Source organism: Python bivittatus, unplaced genomic scaffold (genome assembly GCF_059951505.1).
Source record: "Python bivittatus isolate LINGU-HERP-01145 unplaced genomic scaffold, Pbiv_v1 ctg000610_np1212, whole genome shotgun sequence".
Classification (NCBI taxonomy): domain Eukaryota; kingdom Metazoa; phylum Chordata; class Lepidosauria; order Squamata; family Pythonidae; genus Python; species Python bivittatus.
The window spans coordinates 4,458,661-4,480,740 of NW_028277088.1; the positions used below are offsets into that span (position 1 = coordinate 4,458,661).

A 22,080-nucleotide genomic window follows, 5' to 3' on the forward strand; every position below is an offset into this window, starting at 1 on the left:
GGACTTTTGAGTTACAGTATAACTTGCTGCCATATATATTAAGGTCGGCACCATGGCTATCATTACTATTATTTTATTATTCTATTGAGATTGGTTGTTTCATTAATTTTAAGTTGGAATTGATTTTATTGTATTTTTGGTTTTAAACTACTATGAGGTAAACAATATATTTTTATCCTACTCTATATCTGACTGTTAGAATAAGCGGTCATCACTTCACTTTGAAATATATAATTGATTCTTCCTGAATTCAATAATATTAAATTATACGATTAAAATCAGTTGATTTGAGATATGTTGATTGGCTGCAGTGGATGTGCTCTTAAGTATGACTATATCTGGATCCAGTCCTATTTACACATAGTTACTGAGCCTAAGGAAGGGTATAATCTCATTGCTAATTACAATCCCAGTTTATAGATGAATGTCCGGTCTGGTTCTAACGTCACGTTGTATAAGCAGCAAACCAAAATTGTGTGATCAGGAGTATCCTGCATGAATACTGCTTCCCACCTCTGCTACGTCTTTCCCAGGTTGCTCCAGTCAAATGCTCCTGGGACACCAGGACGTGTTCAGCAGGGGAATGTCACTACACTAAGGCTGTAAAAAAGCCAGGCACCCTTTTTGCAACATCTGTTGAGAATATTGATATTTCTAGTAACAATTACTTCGCACTTCCTTGATGATTTACGTTGACTCAGTATTGTCCTCTCTTATAATTTAACCGATTTCTTAAATTCCTTTTTGAGTTTTAGTTGGAATGGCTTTATTTATTAAATCTGATGTGTCAGTTTCTTTTATGTTTTACTGTTTTGAAATACTATCCTCTTATAATGATTTTTTTTCCCCATTTTCCCCCCAGGGTGACCAGATGCAGGTCATTCCCATTCCAAGTGTATGTATTTTTATTCTTTTTATGTTCAGTATATTTTTTGAATGTTCTTGATTTGGGTTCAGACTGATCGCTTACACTGATGTTTTTGTATGCATCTCTGTGTGTGTGTGTGCACTGACAAGATCCTACAACTCTAAGGAATATGGAACCATAGCTGGAGAACTCACAAAACCATATCTTACTAACTGCAACTCACAGGAAGCATGAATTCCCCTATTCCAGTTTGTTGACTCACCTTCATGGCCTGGCAGTACATGGGTGGGTCTTTTGTGCACCAACCATTTTTATTATCTGCTCAACACCCACAGGGGAGGCTGCAGCTTCCTGCCTCACTTCCTTTCTTTTTTCCTTTTATTCATTGGAGCATTTTTTTTAAAGTTGCTATTCATTCCCACTCATTGCTGCCATTTTCAGTCCTCTCTGGGCACAAGGGGTGGAAATTGGAATGGTAATGAAGATAAGATTCCTAGAGGGACTTTATTGGTGGATATTAGCTTGATCTTGGAAGAATGGCTGATACCCCAGTAGCAGTTTGCATGACACACTTAACTGGAAATAGTTACTTTAGCCCCATTCAAAGTGAGGTCGGTTAACACGACTTTCTGCACAGTTCCTCAACTCTCCCTCCCCCAGTGTGATTAAACATGTCTCATGTCTCACAAACACAGGTTTGAAACCACTGCAGGTTGGCTCTCCTTAGCCTCCAGCTGTGTGTTTTGGGCTGTGTCCTTGCTCTCCTGCATTTCTGAAGTTGGCTGGTGATGGCAGAGCTGTCTTTATCAGTACAGGAGGTCTTGTTGCTGTAGCACATAGAAGAGATTCTTATTTTCCCATGTTTTTTCTTGTTGTTGTCAGCACAAATCCGTTGACTGCAGGATGAAAGCCTCTTCACTGAAGCTTATGAACAGTGAGCTACCATGCTGGTCTGGTGTGGATTGGTAGATTTTTTTTTCAACTTCCCAGTCTAGGCTGAGACAGAGGGGCTGGCCTAATGTCACCCAGTAGGCTTCCATGTCTAAGGCCAGAAGTAGAATCTGGGTCTTTCTCCTAGTCCAGCACTTAACCACCAAATTGCTCTGATTTTCACCCGCTTATACTCTGAGATTTAAACTTGAAATAGAGCTCGCCAACTGCAGATTATAGTGTTGTGCAAAGTAACTCTCCTTATTCAGCAGATTGTTATTACGATCTGTTGTTGTTATGATCTGTTGCAGCGACTTCAGAATAACAAGGCATTTATTTAAAAAGAAAATGCAGACTGGAAGGCAATTGGCTATGAAAGCCTTATAGTATAATATATGGAGAGGACAATTGCTGCCCCTTTCCTCCTTTCTGTTCCCCACTGGGTTTATTTTCTTTGCCATTGTTGTTCTTTTGGGCTGTTTTTGTGGGGTTTTTTTAATTGTTCTTTGTTTTTAAATGTCTTAACAATTATAAACTGCCCGGAGTCACATATATAAATTTAATTTTTTATACACACACAAACACATCATAAATTCTTGGCACCCCTTGCAAAGAATTTGATATAGCTTTCTCATGCACTGTTTGCAGAGATGGAAGACATTCCACAGTTCATTATATCATCCAAGTCTTGAATGCTCACAGACAGAAATAGGGGCTTAAACAAAATACATAGTTGTAATAAGGGAGGCATGCAGTCCGTATCTATGTTTATTGGGGGAAGTATTTATTTATTTATCAGATTTGTATCCCTCCTTTCATTCAGGAGCTCACGGTAGCATACAAAATGCTCCCTCCTCTCATTTTTCTCCACCACCACAACCCTGCAAAGTAGGTTGGACTGAGAGAGAGTGGGCGGCCCAGAATCACGCAGGAGTCTCCAGCGTTAGGGTGGATTAGAACCTGGATCATACCAGGATCAGTCCAGCCTTTTAATCAATACATCGTACCAGCTCTCAGTGCCTTGTAGCCTGCATATAATTTCAGTTGCATGAGAAAAAGATGTCTGAGGCAGCCAATTTACATTTTCATGGGATTTTATTTCCAGCACAGAACTTGTCACTCCAGGGAAGAGAGGGCAAAACCTCTAATTAACAACCAAGCCACCCCTTGCAAAATCATGAAAAAGCATTTGCCAAGTGAAGGTTAGGGAAGTCATCCAGTAGATCTCCTCATTTATGTGTTAGTGGTTCCTGTTTTTGTACACCCTCTGCAAAAGTTAAAGGGCTTTCACAGAACAAAGAAGGCTGCTTTCATCCAACAATGTTTAGAGGCTGGTGGGAATGAAGCACAGGCATAAAAATAATACTCAGGGAAGACTACAGTGCCAATGATTGCCAGTCTATTGCCCAGGACCACCGATGGACCCCATAGTGCTGCAACTAGTCTCTGGTCTGGATGGAAAAAATAAAATAAAATAGCCCCAATCTGATGATATTGGTGCCCTTGTCAAAGTCATATCTTGCCATTTGTTTAAAAAATGAAAGCTCAATTTAATTTGGTGAGATCATGTACGTTATAGTCCCCACAGGTGCCCCATTGCCAACTGCAAAGGGTAATGCTCAAAACTCAGATGACACTTAGAGTTTCCATAAAGGAGCTTTCTTGTTTGTTTTTCCCCCTGCCTCACTATAGGTTTGTGGCTAATATTCCCAGCCTATATGACTCCAATTATCCTGAGTGCCAAATGCGCGGGCATAGTGTGTTTCCGAACACCTCTCTTGAGGTTTATAAGGCTTTCTGGTCCGCCCTTTTAGATATTTTCTTTCTCTCTGGGAATCTGGTGGGATCAGTATCCAGAACCATCTGGATTACCAAGATTGCTTCATACGGGCCTGGAGGCATTCTTTAAAAACAAGAATTGTGGATATTCTCAGTCCAGTCTTAAATTAGGGGTAAGCTAGAGAGGCGGGCCAGGGCAGAAGTTACTAAAATAAAATGTGTCTGTGCTTTGGTTGTTTTGATTTTATGTGCAGTGCGTTTTGTTCTCTCCTTTGTTTTCTTGGACGAATGCTGAGGGGAACATGTGTAGGTGGCTGCTACATTTCTGGGTTTTTCTGATGTTCATCAGTCTGTATTCTGTTAACTTTCTTTCAACTTTATTGATTAGTCATATCAACAAGAATAAGAAACATCAGCAAAGGTGAAACAAATAACTAATACACAAAATCCATGATACTATTCTGTTAACTGGATATTACGTGGGGAAATTTTGTGATGACTGTCTGGATTCAGACCTCCCTTTTGCCTTGTACTCAGTTGATCAGCCAAGCTGCTTGTCTCTAAACCCGATTGGCTCGCTGTCCGTAAAACTAATGTTTTGTGATGGACTGTTGCCACATGGCAGCCATTTTGTGAGATTACTAATAATATTCCCTCAAAGGAGCCCATTGGATTGCCAATTCAGCCAAATTGTGAAAAAGACATACTGTGGAGTTTAGTCTTAGGAGTTTTTTAAAGCATTTAGAGTACAAGTCTGCTAGATTCAAAATATTGCTTCCTCTTGAGACTATGGTAGAGTTCTGTTGGGGTTAATCTCACCACATTTCAGAACCTCCCAGCTGTTTATCCCAGGGATCTTTCATAGTAGGTGGAAATGTTGATTTGGGAGAGTTTCATAGAAACCCATTATAGTCCATACAGAAAATGGTTCCAGTTATTTGTCTAACAAGCAATAAATAATTTAATTATATCTATATAAGTCTTCACCAATCATGACTGTTGTACCAAGTTCAGCATGGATGTTTCTAACATCATGGGGGTGCTCCTTTTTTCTCTGTTTAGCCACCAGCTAAATACCTCTTGCCAGAAATGACAATATCTGATTACGGGAAGAAATGTGTGGTCATTGATCTTGATGAAACACTAGTACATAGTTCCTTTAAGGTAGGTATGCTGTTCAATATTCCTTATAACTTGCTGATAAATACATGAGTGAAGACAGGCATACTTTCTGTATCTGTTCCTTATTAGATGTACTTTTTAGATCCTATGATGTCTTTGCCGCCATGCTTCTTGGTCACTTCATCATTAATATTGAATGATATTTAGGAGAGCCTCAAAACACATTGCTTTCCATTAATCAAATGAACCAAATGTTCATTAAGAATTCAGGCAATACGTGTACATGTGTGAATTTCCAAGGAGGGCAGCAGTAATAACTTGTTATGTGGAAAATTTGGGAGTAGTGTTTTCATAATTTACTATATATGAAATATTTAAATGTACTTATTTCCTTATTGCCTAAAATAATTTAACTACCACCATTTAGAATCCTTATTGAAAACATATTCTTCCTAAGTGCATTTTTTTGTAATAGCATGATTAATATAGTTTAGGTATCAGACTGACCTATAGTTGAGACAGAGTTTAAACAAGTAAGAAAATATGTTTATTATATGGAATTAATTGAAATACAGGTAGTCCTTGCTTACCAACAGTGATTGGAACTGGGATCTCTGTCACTAAGCAATGTAGTCGTAAACTGCAGCAGTTATGGCAGTTCCAGTTGCCGTCATTAGGCAAATCCCACACGGTTTCAGCGTCCCACAGTCACACGATCACCATTTGCAACCTCCTGCCAGCTTCTCCACTGACTTTGCTTGTCAGAAGCTGGTAGTGAAGGTTGCAAATGATGATCACATGACTGTAGGATGCTGCGGCCATTATAACTGCAGTCCAGTTGCCAAGGACCTGAATTGCAGTCACGTGACCGCAGGGGCACTGCGATGGCTGCAACTATGAGGACTGGTCATAAGTCTCCCTTGTTCAGCGTCTTCGTAACTTTGAACAGTCACTGAACAGTGAATGTTAAACAAGGACTACCTGTATTACATTATAATAACTTGCCAAAATGTGAATCATATCATGTTGTATATTATGTCTTATAAGCAGTTATGTGAAAAACAATATGCCTCCCTTTCTATTTTCTGAATTGGAATTAGAATAGGGAATCAGGAATAATTGGAATCTGAGTGAACATGAAATTGATCAAACGCCAGAAATTTATTTCATAAACAAAGTCATCCAACTTGCAGTGTTCCAGTGTGAAGAAGTAATTGCACCTCTAGTTCAGTCAGTTCAATTAAAGGGATAACTATGTCTCTCAGTCTGGAAAGGTTACAAAACCATTTCTAAACTCTAGGGCTTCACTAGAGATGTAGTCTTGAAATGGAAAAGATTTGGGACAATAGTGAATCTTCCCAAGAATGACCATCTTCTCCATCACCTCAGGAGCCCAGCACAAAATCGTAGAGGAGTAACAAAAAACCCCAAGACCACATCAGGGAACATCATGCAGGCCTCTCTTGCATTGGTTAAAGTTCATGGCTCTTCCATCAGAAAAGCACTGGTGTGCTGTTCAGCTTAGTCCCTGCTGATGCCCTGTGAAAAATGTCAGTATCCCTAATTCCCAAAAGATCCTCTGCTTCTTAGTGATAGAAGTCCAAAGCCTCTTTTAGCCCTGAGGACTCCCTGTGTATGATGTGATCTTCACAGAGGCCTGAAGCCTGATTACATACAATTTCATCTCATGTTTCATTTGAAGCTGAAAGATTTAACCCTATGGCAAATCTGAATCAAAAACATTAATGTCTCTTTTCACATGAAGTCTCCTTTGAGCTAAATTTGACTCCTTCATGGACCCATTCACACAGCTTTCTTGGCAGCAATATAGAAGTGATTTGCCACTGTCTTCTTCCACTTTTTTTAACTTCCCAGTCTAGCCTACAACCTGGAGTTCCCAGGAAATCTCTTATCCCAGTACTAATCAGCCCTAGACCCTGCTTAGTTTCTGAGCCTAGACCAAGGTCAGCCTAGTGCTGCCATCTGCTGAGAGGTCTTTATAGTACATAGATTAAATAAGGAGACAGAGGAATTATAGATACTGTCTAATTTTGTTTAGGAACAAAATACTAGAACTTCAGATAAGGGCTACAGCTATTTATGTGCTCAGCGTCTCCCAGTCTAAAGAGGGAGTCAGTGATATTGTGAATTATAAAGTTTGTATACTTAAGCATTTAGGGTATATTTTATATTAATCCTTAATCTTCTTGGTAATTTCATTATTCTCTTAGAATTGTATGTGCGTATGTATTTTAAAAAGTAGCTACCTTCTTAGCTCACTTTAACTGAGGCTTTGAGGCTGAGCACAAAATTCACAGTGAAGGTGTTTCAGAATAGGCACAGTATATCTTTTGGTGTTTCCAGTAGCACTTCGAAAACATGTCAGTTCTTCTGATAGATGGTATCTCTGTGGCTACCTCTAACAATCGGGCAAGAAATTCATTATCCAGGAGATACTTCAGATTTTTCAAACACGTGATATAGCTTCCACCTGCAATATTTTGGGATGAGTAATGAATGTCATTCATTACTCATTTTTTTCACAGTGAAAAAATGGAACTAAAATTAAAAATAAAGAAGACCAAACTAATGACAATGGGTAGAATAACCAGCTTTAGAATTAACAGTGAAGATATCCAAGTGGTGGATATCTTCTGCCTTTTAGGATCAACCATCAACATTAAAGGAAGAAGCAGTCAGCAAATAAGCCACAGACTAGCACTCGGTAAGGTAGCCATGAAGGCCTTGAAAAAGATATTCAAATGTGGTGATGTGTCTGTACCTACAAAGATCAGAATCATGCAAGCCATGGTCTTCCCTGTGATCCTCTGTGGAAGCGAAAGTTGGACTTTAAAGAAGCAGGATAGGAAGACTATTGACACCTTTGAATTTTGGTGTTGGAGAAGACTCCTGAAAATACCATGAACAGCCAAGAAAAACCGATGGATCATCGAACAAATCAAACCAAAGTTCTCACTCAAGGCACAAATGACCAGGCTCAGATTATCCTACTTTGAACACATTGTGCGAAGACCCAGGAAAAGGTTCTAATGCTGGAAAAGGTGGAATGAAAGAGAAGAGGATGACCAGCAGCAAGGTGGATGGACTCAGTTACAGCGGTGATAGGGGCACTGTTGAAAAGCCTGAAAGGACAGATTAGGGATAGATCATCATGGAGAAAACCTTCTATGTAGTCACTAGGAGACAAAAATGACTTGATGGCACATATTCAGTCAGTCATGCTTCATCTAACAATAAATAACTTTTTTCAGTGTTCTTTTTTCGAAAGGGTGAGATGTAGCACCATGGACTCATCTCAGTTCAGATCCAAAGTATAAAAGTCTAGGGGTATCTACAGGGTATGGTCAAAAAAGTCAAGAAGGCGTCCACAAATGTGTGATAAAAGCTCTGCCTGTTTCTTATGTGCAGTGGTGAGCTTTGATCACACCATTGTGGATGCCATCTTGACTTTTTTGACCATACCCTCTGGATTCCCCTGTAAAAAGTTGCAAATATAGACCAAAGTAGCTGAAAAAATCATTAATACAAGTGAACCTGGTTATTTGCAATTGATAAACATAGACCAGAATGTGTTATCTACGATAAATGGTTTTGCGTATTTGCAGATTTTGGCACATGGTTCTGATCATTCTGGCATTTGGTCCTTGAGCAGAAATAAGCACCCAGCATCCTCCCTATTCCTCCCCCCACCCCAGAAATCTGCAGCATTCTGATCTTAAATGGTTGTCATCTCTCTGCATGTTGTTTCCTCCACAGCAAAAGTAGGGAAACATGCAGCAGATCTCTTCTAAGGGAAGTGGGAAGTGTTCAAGCAAAGTGTTGTCATTGAGTGAGGTGAAGCTGGTGGCTTTTTGCTCATTTTCCAGGGCCAGAATTTGATATCACTGCATACTGCAGCACAGGATAGATACCTCAGCATGATGTCACTTTTGAACAACAACAAAAAAAATTACAGCAGTGGTCCTCAGATGGATATATTTGAGAAATAAGAATATTAAGATTATGTGCACCTCAGAAATATTTTGATGAGCAACTAATATATTGGAATGATTGTGAAAAATCCAAATACAACTCTTATATGCTCCTTAATTGCTAAGTAGCATATAATGCTCTCCATTTTTCTAAAGATTGAACAGTTTTGTTAAAGGAATTCAGAGTGTTTCCCTGTAGCCTATAATTTCTCTATATTTAAGACTTTTCTTCTCTTGTGTTTCTATAGCTATTAAAAACACCCACACAATAAAATATTATATATCTCTACTCTGAAGTATTTTTTAAAAATGATAATTTATTTGTATTCACAAATGAAAGAAGAAACCATTCTTTGTGTTATCTTGTGTGTGGTGCAAATACAGGTGGTCCTCGTTTAACAACCACTCATTCAGCAACCATTCAAATTTATGACAGCGCTGAACAAGTGGTAGTTATGACTGGTCCTCATACTTACGGCCATCGCAATGTCCCTGCAGTCACATGATCACAATCCTCACAATTACAATTGTCCCTGATCATATGTAGTCCTTGCTTAATGACAGCAACTAGGACTGCTGGAACTGCTGTTGCTAAGCAACACAGTTGTGATTTTTGGCTTAAAACCACGTCACTTAATGATAGAGTTTCTGGTCCCAATTAGCATTTTTAAGTGAGGACTACCTGTACATGGTCTGGGTTATGCAACCCATGCAAGGCTGTTCAAAAACAGCTTTAAGGCCTGGTCTTCCCATGAGGACCAGGTAGAGACATTTCTTCAGATAGTGGAACCACATGTCCTATGGGTAGAAACCCCTAAGACAGCAGGGGACATTTCAGGTTTTTCTTTTCTTCCATCTCCTAAGTTCTTCTTAAAACAGAGAAACATTTGAAAATGATCTTCTCCCCTTGCAATCTCAAATGGGGTGCAAACCATTCCCACCCCATTCTGTTGTCTGTGTAAACCAGGCTGGAGTGGCATATTAGCCCCAAGATCTTTCTCGGCAGATGAATATCAGAGTTGTCAAAATCCTCATTTGGGAAAAGGTTGTGTTCCCCTTTAAAAACTGGGGGAAAACCTTTTCAGAATGTTTCCAAAATGTTCTGTGTTCTTGGAGAAAAGGAACACAGTCAGTCAAAGGCTGCATATCTGCCAGCTGCTTTCCCCTGGACATGTCCCAGGAAGAGCTGATGCGATCTGCTCTTTTTCTGGTAGTGTTGCTAGCGAGGGCTGTGTGCTCTGAATTCTCCTCCGCTCCTTTTCAAAAAGGGAAATGAGTCCATGGGGCAAATAAAGAGAATACACGAGCCCCAAGCCAACCCATTAGCACATACTGAACTGGAGGCTGGAATCTTTCTCCTAACGGAACCTGTCAGTGAAGCAGGATTTCACTCAGCAAATAGTTGCTTTTCCCTACTAATTCCATTGGAGTGCAGCAGGAATGGGATACCGCCTTTTCTCATTCAGGGGAAAAGAACCTCCCATCTGCTTGAGAGAACAGCCTGCTCCACCTTTTAACAGCCCTTCTCTGTTGGTTTAAAAAAAGGTATCGAGAGCCTTTTGTATGAAATACATGAACAGGATCGTTCCGATCTCTTTGGTAAGCGTAAGGGGAGCTGTGCCAGTTGTCGCCAAAAGTTCTTCAGATTACCCTATGAGCTTGTGCTGTCATTCTGTAACTTTCTCTAGAGTCTGTGCATAATACAAATCATTCTTTTTAAAGATCGTTTTGTTTTCACTTTTCTAGCCAATTAGCAATGCTGATTTCATTGTTCCAGTTGAAATTGATGGAACTATACATCAGGTGAGAGGCACTGCTGTATTTGCACTTTCGCATGGGGGTGGTGAATTCCTTTGTGTCTGTCTAGGATTGTCAGATTAGGTTGGCAGAGGATGGAGTTTTGGAGTCGACAGGCAGATTAAAGTCAGCGTGTTTTCAGGACTGCAGAGTTTTCACTTGAAAGCCACTTCAATTCAAATGTCTGAACTGTCAACAAGAATGTAAAAAGTATTACTTAAATCACTTAATCAGTTCAGCACATAAGAATATTCTGCTTCATGGTCTTGTTGACCATAGTCTTATCCAGGTAACTTACTTACTGACCATGAAACTTCCAGAGCTTCAGAAGTCAGTTCTAGGGACTAAAGGTCCAGTTTTTCAGATGCACTCCTCTGAAAAGGGTAAATTCAGAAATGGCTTTCTGACAGGCTTCTGAAGTAAAGGAAAAATATTGATTTCAATTTATCTGCTTTCCTTCATGCCCCATTAAATGCTTTTGAGTGATACATTCTTATCTGCAACGACCATGTTAGGGGGCTCGAACCTAGAGGGTCAAAGATGCAACATAATTTAAAAGAATCAAAGTTCAATGCCAAGAATATAGTATCTATTAAACTAATGAGTAGTCTTTTTAACTCTATGAGCAATAAAAGAAAATATTAGCATCCACAAGGATAATGCATTGAATGCATCTAGGTAACATTAAAAATTGTATTTTAGACAGAGCATCATTCTGTCTGAATATGAATAACTTGGAGCCAGGAGTGCGTATAAGATACTAAATTGCATTGTGGAAGAGAATTCAGCTGAGACTGAATGAGACTTGCATTTCTTTGAATATGCAGGTTCTTGTGTGTATTATCTTAGTTCTAGGATAGATGGTGAAAAAAGAAAAAATATAAACTTAAATTTTTTTCCCTTTAGAAATGGGCAAGGGTGTATAAAAACAAGGGAAATTATGAACAGTTAAAAGTGTTGTGCATGATTTTAGTAGGTGATGTTGGTTAGCGTCTATTCTTTCTCGGAAGGACAGTGTTCTTGATGTGCCTTTCCAGAAGGGGCTGTGACCCGGTTCAAGTAATCCAGGATAGGCTGTGTGCATTCTTAATGGCCTATCCTTGAATACTTGCACTGGGACGTAGCCACAACGCAATAAACAGGATGCTGGAAAATCTGAGTCCACGTGTCGTCTTCTTACTCTTCTGATAAGAGGGTCTTCAGCTAAAGATACGCTGTACCGTATGTCAAGGGTAGATTCCCTTCAGCTCTAAAAGTCAGTTAAACACATACAAAACCAAACTACATGTTGATAAAATAGTTGCACTGTTTGTCTCTTCTGTTATACCTCTGTCCTAAGTCAGTATTTCTTGATTTTTTTATGTCCAATAATTGGGTAAGAGGGATAAAATTTCTTGAGTTCGTATGGATAGGTTTTGTTGCATTAGCTATAATTATTTATTGAAGTACCTTGGTTACAATCCTATCATCTGCTTTAATAGCAAAAGCCATTAAAATCAATTCAGTTCACAAATCTGGAATTTTGCGATTCCGAAAATGAAATGAAATGAAATGAAATATGAGTTTCTTTTCATCTTAAGAACAAAATCTTCCCTTTCTGAAGAGTTGAAAAAGATAACACTGAATACATTCATTCTTCTTGTAGAGTATTGCCCTTTCATTTTAAGTTATGTCCCTCTAAGTTTATACCGTCTTCCCTGAAGCATCTGGCTGGTTTCTGCAGGAACAAAACATACTAGATAGGGCATTGTTACGATCCAGTGGGACTCCACTTCTCCTCTTACATTTATCAAAAGTAAATTTATTCTCCAGGATCATGAACTCCAGGTATACCGAAGAGTGTTTGCTCATCCTTGAATCTCAGCGGCTGTTCTTTTCCCTTTCTTTCTCTCTACCTTCAGGTGTATGTATTAAAACGACCACATGTGGACGAATTTCTTCAGAGGATGGGGGAGCTCTTTGAATGTGTGCTATTCACAGCCAGTCTGGCAAAAGTAAGTCATGCAATTGGCGTGTCTCTTATTCCCAGTATTTTGTCTCATTTCAGGTTTTCCAGAGTTGGGTACAGCACATTCTTAGTATGCAGCTGGTTCTGTCATATTGGCCGGTGCATCAGCTGCCCGGCATTTCAGAAGAGTGGTCACTTGGGCATCTGGTGAACACTAGCAATGAGTTTTCTTCCTTTACCCCGAATCTCCTGCAAGGGCTGTTTTCAAAGTTGGGTCTTTCTTTGCATGTCATATCAAATAAGGAAAAAATAATTATCTTCATCTCCCCCCCCCCTTTCTTCTGCTTTCTTTATCTGGCAACGTGTACTTTTGTCTGCTAATGTGTGGGTAAGTGTTTCCATGGTAACAATATCACATATGGGCTTGTCTCATAACGTAGCCTTCCTGGCTTGCTCCTGATGCCAATGTGAAAGGCTTTTTTTAGTTACCATGGTTATGTGGGGGTGGAGAGAGAAATAGCTGATTACATAATATAGTATCCTTAAGCTGGGACAAATAAAGTAGATCCGCTACACTGTTGGGTCAATATATGGGCAATTAATAGTAGAGACTTTAAGCAGTTAAAACATACATAGCAAGCTAAAAAATATTATGTAAATTGTGCTGATGTCATCCGTGTTTGTGGATTTGTGATGGTCCTAACCAGGAAGGAAGGGAATCAATACTTTGTTGTACCCTTGAGTTAGAAGTAGTAGTGCTTATAGTGAGCTCCACAATGAATGTGTTAGTCTTGTGATGTTTCCAGTGTTGTCTGTAGCTGTGGTAGCAGTAAAAGTTTGATTTTTGTTTTGTAGAGAATAAAATCATTCTTTTGCAAGCTTGATAGAGAAGTGGGGGGAAATATCTGCATTAGCCAGTGGAATAAGAGATTCTCACAAATAAGCTGACAAGCGGGTCTTGTTCCCCACAGAGGGTTTCATACAAGGCTGCTTCACCAAAATTATTCCTATTCTGGATAAAAATTACAAGCAAGTCTGTACCAGTACAGATGTGCAGACAGACCACCAGTGAGGCAAAGCAGCTGTGCATACATCCACATGTGCAGATAGATAGAGCTTTCCAAGCAGCTGCAAGAAGCTTTGCAGAATGCCTCTTTAAGAGTTTTGCGCAGTCCCAGTACAAATTTCAGACCTTCTCCTCTGTATGTGATATCAATGTGTTCAGTTCACACTGGGAGTTGTGATACACTAGCGGTGCTGCCAGAAAACACACTTTCAAGTGAAGGGGACGTTGAACCCTGGGATGGTGGCAACAGAATTCCAAACTTTGGCATTAAAGCAGCTTTAATATTCTTCTTTCTGCAGGAAGGTTCAACAGGCTTTCTTTATCTATCTATCTATCTATCTATCTATCTATCTATCTATCTATCTATCTATCTATCTATCTATCTACCTACCTACCTACCTACCTACCTACCTACCTACCTACCTACCTACCTATACATACATACATACATACATACATACATACATCACATTTATATAGCCGCCCATCTCACAAAGTGACTCTGAGTGGCATACAATTAAGAAGGATTAAAAATCAAGACAAGTTCATTAGCCTTCCACATTTTCATTGAGGAATATTTGTGCCATTTGAAGCTGTCGTACCTTGGAGTTGCAGTGAAAATAGAAGTTTACTTAATCTCTACTCTGAAATTCTATCCAATGCAGAAATTCCACATGATGCACAGTTTTCAAATTAAAAAAGGATTGTTCTCAATTATTATAAAACTATAAATAATAGCAATATGAATGTTGACTGTTCATAGTTTAAATATTGGCCTGTTTAATTTCTAGTCTATACTATAGCAGAGTATATTTAGGGAAGTACAGGATTAAACACTGTTCCTTCATGAGCAATTGGTCCAAAGCATGCTTGCTACTTTTGTAATAGTTTTCCACTCTTCCCAAACATGAGACCTCCCAGTTGTAGTTCACAGCATATGGATAAGATGCCACCATGACTTTGATCTAGGCCAAGCTGGTTCCTCATGATGCTGCCTTTGGAATTAGACTTGGTCCAATTAATTTCAGATTAATATCACAGTTGTCTTTTATCTCTAGACTTCAGTGAATAAATGGGGGGGGGGGGTTGTTTGATTCTTCATTAGTGGGGCCGCAGTCCTGGAACCCAAAGTCCAGTGAAAGTGATTCTGTGACCAAAAAGGATTTTCACAGGGCTGACTACTATTTAAAATTTGTGTGAAATACAGCATCAGAGGCAGTGTGGCTGTCAACACCAGAGTTGCAGCCTCTAATAGAAGTTTAAAAATCCTTGACTCCCAGCAGCTGTATTTTTCAGAATTATCTTTGTGCCCGTAGAACACTAAATAATTCTCATCACACATTTTATCTAACAATGTTTGTGAGATGCAATGAGCTGCCTTGTGCAGAAATTCTGAGGCCATGGGGTCTTTCCCTGTTCACTGGCACTGCTGGTGATTAAACCCTGAATCTCTGATCCCTGCTTCTAGCAATACCACATGTTGTTCTGTTGAGGAAATAGTGTGAACATTTTCCTTTTTACTTCCTACCCATAGATCTCTTGAAAAACAATAGGCCTGCTTATTTTAACAATTTACAGTATATCTATATTCTCTTTGGGAATTGATCAACAACAGCCACTATTAGAAATTCTCTTTTTATTTTTTTAAGCCTCTTTCATAATCAAATATGGTTCATGCAGTTGGCCCATTTAAACATAACTTCCAGAAGGAGATTTTAATGGTACTGCTTCGTGCTTATGCACCACGCTTTTGGTGTTTACAGAGTAGCCCTCTGATGCCTCTCATTTTACACTGAGCCATAATAGTCTTCTAAATAATCACAAATTTATGGCAGAAGTTGAGATTATTTTTGTGCACTTAATCCTCAGTTTTCTGAGGTCAGACGGCATGATCCTGAGGAGTCTCTTTTAGCACTTAGTTGCGGGGGAGACCTCTTCCCCCTCCTGAACCATTTCCATCAGACAAAAACACTCTTTACACAAATGTCTGCCAATCATTTTTGAGTTCTAGAAGCTTTATATGTCATATCCTAGGAAAGCACTTAGCAACATTCTCATCATGGTTTTATCTTTATTTCTTCAGTTTGGGTTGGGGGTCATTTAATATTTGTATTGAAAACAATTTTCACAGGGAGGGAAACATTCTCTATGTCTTAACTTAACCATGACCCCTTTTCTTTTATGTAAAAAAAAAAAAAATCAAAAGTATGCAGATCCAGTGGCGGACTTGTTGGACAGATGGGGTGTATTCAAGGCTCGACTCTTCAGAGAATCCTGCGTTTTCCACAGAGGAAATTATGTGAAAGATCTAAGTCGGCTTGGGCGAGAATTGAGCAAAGTCATAATAGTTGATAATTCTCCTGCATCTTACATCTTCCATCCTGAAAATGCAGTAAGTAGCTGTGATTACAATGCGTGGAATGATGTTTCTGCCTTGCTAGATTTATCTACAGCAATATTTGTAGCCTTTTTTAAACAGAAGATATGTACCACCACAGGGTCAGTGTTAGAGGGTAAGTGAATAAATCAGTTTAGTCAGGGATCTTGCTCATTTGGGGCCTATAGTGTCTCTTCAAAATTTGGGAACCTGCCATCAGAGATTCATCTGTCTCAGATCATTCACCAAAGAAACCACGTTCAAGGTGGACATTAGACTTGAGCCTCAAATGCCAAATTATATATGTGACCTCTAGAAAACACAACATCTGTTAACCAATTGAAGAAAAAACAGTGATGCTAAGCAGATGCACACCCTCCAAAAAGGGACAAAAATAAGAACCCAAAACATGAGAGGCAGCATCACGCACACAGCATTCCCCAGATAAATAAGGCACCCACTCGCCTGCCTGCACGCACACACACGCGCACACACACACACATCGTGTGTATACAAATCCATTTTCAACTGCCAGAATTCCCCATGAAAACACACTGGACAACCTCTTCCCAAAGAACCCATGCAATATGCAAACAGGCCCACTCAGTCATATGAAACCATCAGCTTGAATGTTGCAAGTAGACCCCTTTACTTCTCCTGGAACTCCCTGGAAGTCTCCTTGCTCTGTGTGGGGAAGTTGGGGCTGGAGCCAGTGTGCATAGCTTTCTGCCTTGCATTCCTGTACAGGTAGTCCTTGACTTACGACCACAATTGGGACTGGAACTTCCGTTGCTAAGTGATGCAGTCATTAAGTGAGTCACACCCAATTTTACAACCTTTTTGCCATGGTCATTAAGTGAATCACTGTGGTCATTAAGTGAATCACACGGTTGTTACGCGAATCCAGCTTCCCCCATTGCCTTTGCTTGTCGGAAGCCCCGAATTTGGTCACATGACAACTGGGACACTGCAATGGTTGTAAGTCACTTTTTCAGCACTGTTGTAACTTCAAACAATCGTTAAGTGAATGGTCATAAGTTGAGGACTACCTGTACTGTGTTCAGATACTGCTAGGGAGAATTAGTAGACCTAATGCAGGGCTTGTATCAGTCAATCAGTCTTTCCCCAGGGCATTTCTCGAAGCTTCAAGTAACCTACAATTGCAGGATTATTATTTTATGAATAAAAACTTAATATTAGGGTTGTTTCTTTTCTTTTCTTTTTTGGGGGGATTTAGGTGCCTGTTCAGTCCTGGTTTGATGACATGACAGACACAGAATTGTTAGACCTTATTCCTTTCTTTGAAGGACTAAGCAAAGAGGAAGAAGTCTACACAATGCTTCATAAGCTCTGCAACAGGTAGCCCTTTGAACTCCGGCCGTTGCAGTTCTGCAGCCACCCTGAAGCATTCAGCATTTTGCAGAGACCGCTCTGGATAAGTGTTAAAATGTTTCTGATCTTCCTCTGACATGAAAGACAATCGTGACTCAGTGCTACTAAATCATGGGAATGACTGATGCTATAAGGTGATCAGACTACTTTTTAAAACAAAATCAAGAAAGAAAGAAAATGAAAAAGAAGCTATTTTGAATGGGACTTTTAACAAATTTCATAAATGGACGCGTTTTAACAAAATCTGCTTTTTTTCTTAGAACATGCCAAAAAAGGGAAAAAAAACAAAAAACGAAAGCTTGGTGTTATTTCAACAAGTCAATTCATCCCCTTCCCAGCTCATCCTGCTATGCAGAGTGTTTTTCCCACCCCACCCTGCTTCTAGAGCAGTTGACCTGACTCTGAACTTAATTTCTTCCAGGATGAAGTGCCTTTTTGAATGTTGTTTTAAGATTTTAAAAGAATCATTTTTGTACGAGGGGTATTTCCAGAATCTTTTAGTCTTGTATTGTTTAAATGCTTGAAAAAGACAAAGAAGAGGAAAGTTGGAAGGCTTTTATAGAGCAATGTAATATATGGAATCAAGGGAGAAAATTGGAAAAGGTGATGGGTTTCGTTCTCCAAGTTACTGTCCTTAAGATATCAGTGGCTCTGTTTTGTACCACATTTGAAACAGCGTACAAATAGATGGAAGTGAACGGGGTAATATCTGGGGTGGAGTTGCAACTACCTTACTAATTTGGATGACGTTTTGCACATAGATTAGGGCATATCTGCATTTTTAAATTTTTTATGGAGTACAGCAAAATGGAATGGGAAGTGCCCCCCATTGCAAGTCCTCAGTACCTTCAGGAAGAGTCTTTTATTGTGTTTGCTAACGCACAACTGCCAGGTGTTTCCGATGTCAGGGATAAAATACAGAGAAAGCATAGAAGACAATGGGTTTATTTATTAAGCTTGAAATATTTATATTGAGCTGTTGCAAACGATGGGCCAAAGTCCTAGTGAAAGGAATAGGAGGCAACTTGCGACCGTAACCTGCCCTCCTTTCAATGGCCCTCATGTGGGAGACGCTTCTCTCTCTTTTTCTTTTTTTATTGTGCCCTGTGTTTTGTTTTTCCCTTAACTGCTGCTAACAAAGGCTCATCGAATGGAACTGAACCTTGGCTGTTATACTGTTCTTCGCCGCTGTGCCTGTGCTACTGAAATTGCAAAAGCCCTTTACTTAGTTCCTGGCCAACGTAGTCCAAGGGTTAAGCAATTAATTTTTTAATTGGGGCTGCGTGTCCCGCTGTCAGCGTTCCACAGAGGAATTTTCACTCCAGTTCCCTCCCTTTGTGCTTCTTCCTTTTTAAAAAAAGAAAAATAGGGATGTTAATTCTATGCTTAATTCTGTGGTGGAAGGTTGGGGTTTTTTTTCGCTTAGCAACTTTCCAACCCAACCTGGGGTTGGAGTGTTGAGATCATTAGAACTGAAGGTCATTTAGGAAAAATTGGGTTGCCCAAGTGTGAAATTGAAAAGCTTTTAGTATTTTTATTTGGTACGTGCTTATTCCTTAGTATAGAACAAGACTCATTTCTCTCTCACAGCAACAACCCTGTTAAGTACATTGGGCTGAGAGAGAACACAACCGCACCACCCTGGCTTTCTTTTGTCAAAATTGTCAAATCGTTCTCCATTGCTTAGAGGTATATATTTTTTCACCTTTGGAGGGAAACATTGTGATGAATATCAAGGATGTTGGTCTTCTGTAATTTTTTTTTTTTTTTGGACCACTTGAATCTAAAAGGGGGCGCACCTCAGTAGTACGTTTCCATCCTCCTCCTAAATTCGCTTCTGTTCTTTTTTGCACCAACTGAAGTCCTTTTAACTGCTCAAATTAGCCATATTGGACAAGAACTGTCCGAAAACATTTGGTGCTCACCCTAGCAAAACTGTCAGTTGCTGAAATTACAGGTTCTTGCTCCTTGCCTTTGCCTGATTCTGGTTTAAAAAAAAAAAAAATCATCGGCTAAGAAGCAGATGAGCCCATTGATTCAGAGTGAGCATCAGGCCAACCTCCATAGGCAGAAAACAGGTGACCAGAGGCACAGTAAAACGAAAAGCCAAAAACTAGACTTGTCACTCCATCAAAGGGATTTTTAATCAGTGTTTGGAGAGCTCTAGCAGTATTGTACAAGCAGGACCGACCTATGTGAACCCGAGGATTGCCCCTCCATCTATCCTCAGTTGGCCTACTAAAGGTTCTTCTCTTAGTATTGTATCTCTCGTCTCCCAGGCATCTGGCCAAATAGAGAATAACAACAGCTGGAGTGTTGGTTTTTCTTTGCTTTTTCTATTTTTTTGTTTGAAGTATGGACGCTGGTAAGCCCATGAAACTTACCTTCAGCCAAATCTTTTAATTTGGGTTTTTGACTTCAAAATAGTGAAACATTTGTACTGCCAAAGCGTGTTCTCTGAGCAGTATTTTTCCACTGTATTTCTGGCTTTCTGAGCCACAGATACAGTCTGCAGGGAAAAGAATTCAGGTTGTAGCGGGGGCAAATACGATGGGAATGGTTGGATTTAAGTGGAAGAAGATTTGCAGTGGTTTTTCTGGCTTGTCTTGAACCTCTCGGTCTTTTCAACTGCCGGTTTCCATCGTATCTTGCCCTTTCTAGTATGATGTTTGTCTTTCTGACAGTTTTACGCGATCTGTTTGTACATAATGCAGACCATTTTTGTTTGACGTTCACTTTTTATAAAATCAGTGATTTTTTTTTTCTCTATCCAGTTGCCTTAAATGTTTGTGAATGAATGTTGATTATGAAAAGTGTCTTGTAACATTGTGGGAATCCCACATCCAGCAGACAGTAGAACTTCTGGGGGGTGGGTTGGGGGGAGGAAGGTCTTCCCTCTCCTCTCCCAATTCTGATAAACTCTGGGATATTGAAATTGTTCAATTTGTGGAAAATCATGGTTCTTGGCAATTAAAGCAGCCTTTCCTAACCTGGGCACCATCCAAACAGATGGATTTCAATTCTGGGGCTCCGCAATTTATATAGTCCTGATTGAGAATTCAGGGAGTTGGAAGTTACTCATGGAAGGCACCTAGTCTGAGGAAAACAGCTTTAAAATTTAGGCATTACTTCTGTTTGGGCTGGCTTTTCTGAGGCAGAACTCATTTTATGAACTCTTTATCTTGTTTATGAAGCCTATTACAGCCATACTCATAGTGCTTGGGGATCCCTCAGATCTATTGCCCTGGTTTTGTGGCTGATCTATGATAAATCACATGCAGGAAGAAGAAAGTCAGCTGTTGTCCACTTCGGTGTGCCATTCAACTGTCCAATCCGTTATTTTTAAACTCTGACACGAGGCGTTGCTGTAAACGAAGAGTTCTGTTCACATCTGCACAACTCGCGCACACACCGACCGGTGGTGTCACACATGCCCCGGGTTGAACACAACATGTTGGCCCCTTGTAAAAACATTAGCCAAGATTGCACATCTGCAACGTCAGCATTCTGGCATCGTGGATGTCTGAATGCAGGCAGCCCAAGGAGCATCATATATTGAAAACTACCAGGGGTTGTCCGGTGGCGGTGGGGTCAAAGAAGTCAATGATGCAAGTAAAAAGGGGCGGGGCTTCAGTCCCACGGTTGGGGCCACCTTGACTTCTTCAATCCCATCCGTGCTCCGAAGCCCTAAACTCTAGTTTCTGCTTGACTTTATCTTGTTTTTTTAAAAAAATATTATTATTACATACCCCATGATTTAGCAAAGCAGGAATGAAATTTAACAAAGCCATGACAGCCAGTGTAATATTTCTGAAATTCCCACATGGGAATGTGGCTTTGCGTATTCAGCTGCAGGTTGGATGGTTTTTATACAGTGGATTTCTCTGCACACCGGTGAATATGCCAAGCTAGAACATGGCGGCGATGCAAATATGCCAACTTTGTGTTATTGCTTCTTTTGAAGTGTTGCCTCTTGAGAAGTTCTGTTGTCAGTTGTATGTTGGGTTTTTGGGGGGGGGGGGATTGATTAAAAAATAGGCATGACGCAACACCAGCGCATGAAGGATTCCCAGACTTTAAAATTCCATTTCCTTTCCCCTCTGTATTCATAAGCAGCGTAAGAGGCCATTAAGCAGAATGGGAGAATTATGTCCAGCCAGTCTTTCCTCTTGCTTGATAAAGTTACTCAGGTCTTGCACAATGAGCAACTTGCACAGGGCAGAAAAGGAGGACTGAGGCCTTGCACTCCACTGTCTTCTAAGTCAGGGTTCCTCAACCTCAGCAACTTTAAGATGGGTGGATTTCAACTCCCAGAATTCCCCAGCCAGCATGGCTGGCTGGGGAATTCTGGGAGTTGAAGTCCACCCATCTTAAAGTTGCTGAGGTTGAGGAACCCTGTTCTAAGTCACTGGGAACTCTGTCTGCAGAGCTCTTGCATCCACAGCTATCAGATTGCACCCGGTGTAATTCAGCTAACTTTCTAGTTTTGAACTCAAGCTGGGAAGCAGAACGCCTTGGATACCAATCAGTAAATATCCACAGTAGTTAAATGGGCAAATCTTGCTGTGTCCAGAAATATATTTTATTAAAACTGGGGCGGGGGGGGGGGAATGGGCAGGAATTTGGGAAGGAAGACATATAGTCCAAAAGAAATACAATTGCTTTGGTTCTTTTGAATAAGGTGCACAGTTGTTCCTTCTTTGTCAGCTTTTTGTACTGTAACTTAAAAAAAAAAAAAAAGCAAGGAAAGATTTGAATTGTTGAATCGCTCCTCCTCGAGAGTAGTTTAATTTCTGGTGTGTGCAATCT

General features: G+C 40.0%; 1 protein-coding gene across 2 annotated transcripts in view; it reads left to right on the plus strand.

The window, feature by feature from the left end:
• CTDSPL (CTD small phosphatase like) overlaps window positions 1–22,080 on the plus strand; it is a 68,581-nt gene extending 46,501 nt beyond the window's left edge. Inside the window, exons 3-8 of one of the 2 annotated variants that reach the window (XM_007437644.3) lie at window positions 863–895; window positions 4,640–4,741; window positions 10,438–10,494; window positions 12,390–12,482; window positions 15,709–15,894; window positions 17,187–22,080. In XM_007437644.3, the coding sequence (XP_007437706.1) occupies window positions 863–895; window positions 4,640–4,741; window positions 10,438–10,494; window positions 12,390–12,482; window positions 15,709–15,894; window positions 17,187–17,192 (477 nt within the window). In that variant the 3' untranslated portion in view covers window positions 17,193–22,080. Of the gene's footprint in view, window positions 1–862; window positions 896–4,639; window positions 4,742–10,437; window positions 10,495–12,389; window positions 12,483–15,708; window positions 15,895–17,116 lie in introns of both variants that reach the window. The other variant, XM_007437643.3, reaches the window with a different exon arrangement.